We start from the raw sequence: 5,529 nt of genomic DNA on the forward strand, positions 1-5,529 counted from the left end.
TATAAGCAAGAAGTTCACACCATACGAGTCTCGTTATACTCTTTTGGAGAGAACGTGTTTTGATTTGATCACTTAGATCGCTCAGATTGTAGACATTATTTGTCTTCTTATACAACATACCTTATTTCCAGGATGGACCCATTGAAGTACATCTTCCAGAAAGCGATGTCGATTGGAAAGTTAGCCAAATGAAAGATGCTTTTGAGTGAATTTTATATTATGCATGTGACCTAGAAGGAAATAAAAGCAAAGGCTTTGGCTGATCATCTTGCAGAAAATCCTGTCGATGAAGAATATGAACCGCTCAAGACTTATTTTCACAATGAAGAAGTATCATTTGTGGGTGAGGATATTTCTGAAACTTACCCTGGTTGGAGGTTATTCTTCTATGGGGAGGCAAATCATAAAGGAAAAGGTATTGGAGCAGTTTTAGTGTCATAATATGGTCAACAATATCCAATGGAAGCTAACATGGACGAATATGAAGCTTGTATCCTCGGTTTGAAGATGGCCGTTAACATGAATGTCCACAAGCTGTTGGTTATTGGAGATTTAGATTTATTAATTCATTAGGTTCAAGGAAAATAGTCCGTGAAGAAAACAAAGATCACACCGTATGTGAAATATATACGAAAGTTGTGCAGAATATTCTGTAAGATTGAGTTCAGACATATTCCTAGAACATAGAATGAGTTGGCTGATGCTCTTGCCACCATTGCCTCAATGATTAAACATCCAAATACGGAATATATTCATCTTCTGGATATAGAGTTGAAAGAACATCCGGTCCATTGTTCCCACGTTGAAGCAGAACCAGACGGTTGTTTTGGAGTATGGGATTTATCCTGAAGATGCCACATCCAACTAGAAAAAGTCGATACGCTGTATGACCCTCAACTTCTTTCTAAGTGGAGAAGTTCTTTATAGGAGGACCCTAGATTTAGGTATTCTCAGATGTGTCGGTGTTATTGAAGCTACAGAGCTTATCCGAGCAGATACATACTGGAGTTTGCGGCATGCATATGAATGAACTCACTTTGTAAAGGAAAATCCTTCGAGCCGGTTATTTCTGGTTGACTGTGGAGAATGATTGTTGCAAGTTTGTGTAGAAATTTCATAAATGTCAAGTGCAAGGTGATTTGATCTGAGTGCCGCCTTATGAACTTAATGTTATGAGTTCACCTTGGCCATTTGTAGCTTGGGGTGTGGATGTCATCGGTCCGATAGATCCAGCCGCTTTTAATGGACATAAATTTATTTTTGTTGCTATTGATTACTTCACCAAGTGGGTGGAAGCAACTTCTTACAAGTCAGTGACCAAGAAAGTTGTAGCTAATTAATTTTGCAACAATCTGATATGCAGATTTGGAGTGCTAGAATCCATCATTACTGATAATGGTGCAAATATCAACAGTCACTTAATGAGAGATATATGTGAGCGATTACTCATCGAATCTCAACGTCTTATCGTCCTCAAATGAATGGAGCTGTAGAGGCCGCCAACAAGAACATCAAGAAGATCCTGAGGAAAATGATTGACAATCACCGAGGTTGGCATGAAATGTTGTCATATGCTTTATTGGGTTATCGAACGACCATCAGAACATCGATTGGAGCTACTCCATACTTGCTAGTGTACGGAACAGAAGCAGTCATACCTTCTGAAGTTGAGATACCATCCTTGAGAATCATCCAAAAAGCTGAGTTGAGTAAAGCTGAATGGGTAAGCAAGCGGATGGACCAGTTAACTTTGATTGATGAGAAGAGAATGGTTGCCGTCTGTCATGATCAACTATATCGACAAAGAATGATTCGTGCTTTTCACAAGAGAGTAAGAGCCAGAATTTTTGAAATCGGTCAGTTGGTCCTTAAGGGCATTTTTCCTCATCAGGACGAGTATAAAGGAAAATTTGCACCGAATTTGGAAGGGCCTTACATGGTTCACGAAGTATTATCTGGAGGTGCCTTTGTCCTCTCGGAGATGGATGACACCGCATGGCCGAAACTGGTCAATTTAGATGTTGTCAAGAGATATTATGTGTGAAACTTCAGTGTGTATTTCCATAATTTCTTTGTAATCGTTCTACTTTCTTGTATTTACTTTGTTTAAAATTTTATCCCTTTTGTAATGTGTTACGTCTAACCTGAATTCTCAAGAATGAGATACATAAGCAGCCTATTTCGGCCTCGGTCACCCCATTTATCCCTTTTAACATTTTTTGTATTTGAACTACGTTCGACCTGAATTCTCAAGAACGAGATATGTAAGCAGCCTATGTTGGCCTCGATTGGTGCCTTTTTAAATTCCTTATTGTTGTTAACCTTTGAGGGGAACTACGTTTGACCTCATTCCTGCCTTAACGGGATACGTGGGCGCCACAAGGGTTCGATCATTTTTTCCGTAAGATTTCTATTTCTCTTTACAATAGAAATAGGGACAAAATTTTTGAGAGGGACACAAAAATTCTCGAGAAGAAGATGTTTCTCCTCAACAAGCCGAGGCTGAAGTTATTGTGAGACTTGTCACTAGGACAAAATTTTTGAGAAGATCTAAAAAATTCTATGATTTACTCACTGACAGTTAAGGATAAGCCAAGACAGTTAACTGGAGACAGAAATTTTGAGGATTACCTCTAAATTTCAACTAGGGTTTATCGACAGTCTAGATTGACTCTAAATACTCCCCAGTGAACAATCAGATAGACCTCTAAGCATCCAAGTCAAAGAAGTTTGCTAAGCCTGACGTGACATGATACTTGGAAATAATTTTTTTAAAATGCTACTTCAAAAAAAATTCTTAAAATTTTCCCTTTTTATTTTATTTATTTCGGTATAAAATATTCTGTCTCATCTATCAAGAGTCGGGGGATCAGACAAATCAATCGGAGATAGAAGGATAGGGAGCAGACAAATAAAGAATCAATACATATCAGTTCATTTTAAAACTAATGATTTTTCTGTAGATGTTGGTTTATAGGTTTTTGAAATTAGCAAATTCTTCCAATCGATGAATACATAGAAGTCAAGGGGGGCAAAGAGCTCTCTAAATTTATAATTTTTCTGTGGATGCAGGAAATATTTTATATTGCTTATATAGAAGAGTGGGGACTGATAACATTATTGTTTCATTCAATTCCCAACAACGAAGTCTGTGATAAAGATATAATCGTGTTCAAAGATGAATAAAATAAAAACTCGAGAAAGACATTTTACAGCTTTTCGTCAAGGGCTCATCTGCATCATATTATCAGACGTGATAGTATTACCACTAGGAGGGGCCATTTTATTTGTATTGTCGATTGAGACATAGGCTACCCGGATGGTAATTTTATTTGTATTGTCGATGGTGATGATACACTACTTGGAGAGTCATTTTATCATATCGTCAATTGAGACGATGTCATTATCCAGAAGGCACCCAAAAGATCATTATGTGGCTCGATTAAAGCACTACATTCATCTGTCACCAAAGATACTAATGTATTGTGGGAAAATATTCATGCCTTGCAGAAAATCATGCATTGCGAGTTAACATTCATGCATTGCGGAAAGTCGTGCATCGTGGGAAGATGTTCATGCCCCGCAGAAAATCAGGCATCGTGGGAAGATATTCATGCCCCATAGAAAGTCATGTCTCGCAAGTTGATTGTAATGACCTGTTTAGTCATTTTGAGCAGCAGATTTCAATTCTGGAAAAACTGGCAGAAGAGACAGACCCCACGACGGATCGTCATCGGCACGACGGACCGTCGCAGGGTCTCGTTTCAAAACACTTAGAAAATCTAAAATTGGGTACTGAAAATCGACTCTCTGAACTTCGTAACGGAATGGCAGCACGGACCGTCACAGACCCTTCAGAGAAATTGAGTCTCTGAAGCCTGTGACGGAGCAGCAGGACAAACCGTCGCAGGCGCGACGGGACGTCACAGACTACGTAATCCCAGTCTGGGTCGGATTTCTTGATACGTTTTAAGGGACGTTTTTGACTATAGGGTAAAAGAAAGAGGGTATGAATAAAGAAAATAGAAAGAACAAAGAGAGAGAGAGGATTGATCGAGAGAGGAGAAACGAAGAGGAAAACACAAAGCTTTGGGAATTTGCTTGCTTGATCACTAATCTTCGGTGGAGATAGGTTATGGTTTCTCTTACGATATTCGTAGTAAACTCTTAATAGCGAATGATATGTATTGATAATATTGTAAACCCTGCTATGTGCTTAATTGTATGCTTGCATTAATGTAATTATATAATTGTGATTATATAAGCATGATGAAGTTATTGAATCCCAAATCTTGCAAAACCCTAATCTATTTTGTTAATGATGATGCCTTGGTATAAAAGAAAGCTTGATGAACGAAAGTAGTGAGATTAGGGGATCGGGTGCCACGTTCCGGTACCAGGATAGTATATGAGGATCGGAGTGTCACGTTCGACACCAGGATAGAATATGGATTGGGTGCCACGTTCCGGTACTAGGATAGTATATGAGGATAAAAGTGTCACGTTCCGACACCAGGATAGAATATGGATCGGGTGCCACGTTCCGGTACCAGGATAGAATGAGGATCGGAGTGTCACGTTTCGACACCAGGATAGTATATGGATCGGGTGCCACGTTCCGGTACCAGGATAGAATATGGATCGGGTGTCACGTTCCGACACCAGGATAGAATGAGGATCGGAGTGTCACGTACCGACACGAGAGGAATAAAGATAATGAATCTTGAAAGATGTTAATATATTCAATCTAATGAACCTAATTCCCAAATGAGTATGATGAGGAGGCGTGAGTCCTCATTGATGAGCTTGGTGTTGTAACCAAGGTTTATGGTAATTGTAAATGATGTATACTAAGGATATTAGTTGATTTTATGATATTATTTGATATATACTATTTTCTATATTGAGTTAGCCGATGATATCTACTAGGTACCCGTGTTTTGTACTGACCCCTACTTTTATGTTTTCTTCTTTGTTATTTGTGGAGTGCAGCAAACGTGCCATCGTCTTCAACTCAACCGCAACTCTATCCAGTCTTCGTCACATCGGATCTTCAGGGTAAGCTAATGCTTCTAGCTTGGACTGGATCTTCTTCCTCATGTCTTGATGCCTTGAAGTTCCGGCATGGACTAGCTTTTACTTGTTTTAGCTTTTAGAATACTCTTAGTCTAGTAATTTAATTATAGATGTTCTTATGATGATGACTTCCAGATTTTGGGGAATAATAGATGTTGAATTTTAGAAGTTATTGAATTGGTTTTTATTAAGGAGTTTAAGTCTTCCGCATTACTTTATGTTGATATTACATTGAAATGTTAAGGTTTAGATTGGTTGGTTTGCTCACATAGGAGGGTAAGTGTGGGTGCCAGTCGCGGCCCGATTTTGGGTCGTGACAAACTTGGTATCAGAGCATTAGGTTCGTTGGTCTCATCACACAAGAACTAGTCTAGTAGAGTCTTAAGGAACGGTAGGGGGACGCCTTTACTTTTCTTTGAGAGGCTATTAGACTTCAGGAAAATTCCATTCTTT

The 5,529-nt window shown here is 38.9% G+C and overlaps 1 protein-coding gene across 1 annotated transcript; it reads left to right on the forward strand.

Annotated features, from left to right (window-relative positions):
- The first annotated feature begins 1,477 nt into the window (after positions 1–1,477).
- On the forward strand, positions 1,478–2,044 carry LOC104648890 (uncharacterized). Its single transcript, XM_010326930.2, has one exon. The coding sequence runs from the start codon at positions 1,478–1,480 to the stop codon at positions 2,042–2,044; it is 567 nt and encodes a 188-aa protein (XP_010325232.2).
- Positions 2,045–5,529: the final 3,485 nt, after the last annotated feature.

Source organism: Solanum lycopersicum, chromosome 8 (assembly GCF_036512215.1).
Source record: "Solanum lycopersicum chromosome 8, SLM_r2.1".
Lineage (NCBI taxonomy): Eukaryota > Viridiplantae > Streptophyta > Magnoliopsida > Solanales > Solanaceae > Solanum > Solanum lycopersicum.

Coding starts and splice junctions, on each gene's coding strand:
- LOC104648890 (XM_010326930.2), top strand. CDS start 1,478: ATGAATGGAGCTGTAGAGGCCGCCAACAAGAACATCAAGAAGATCCTG.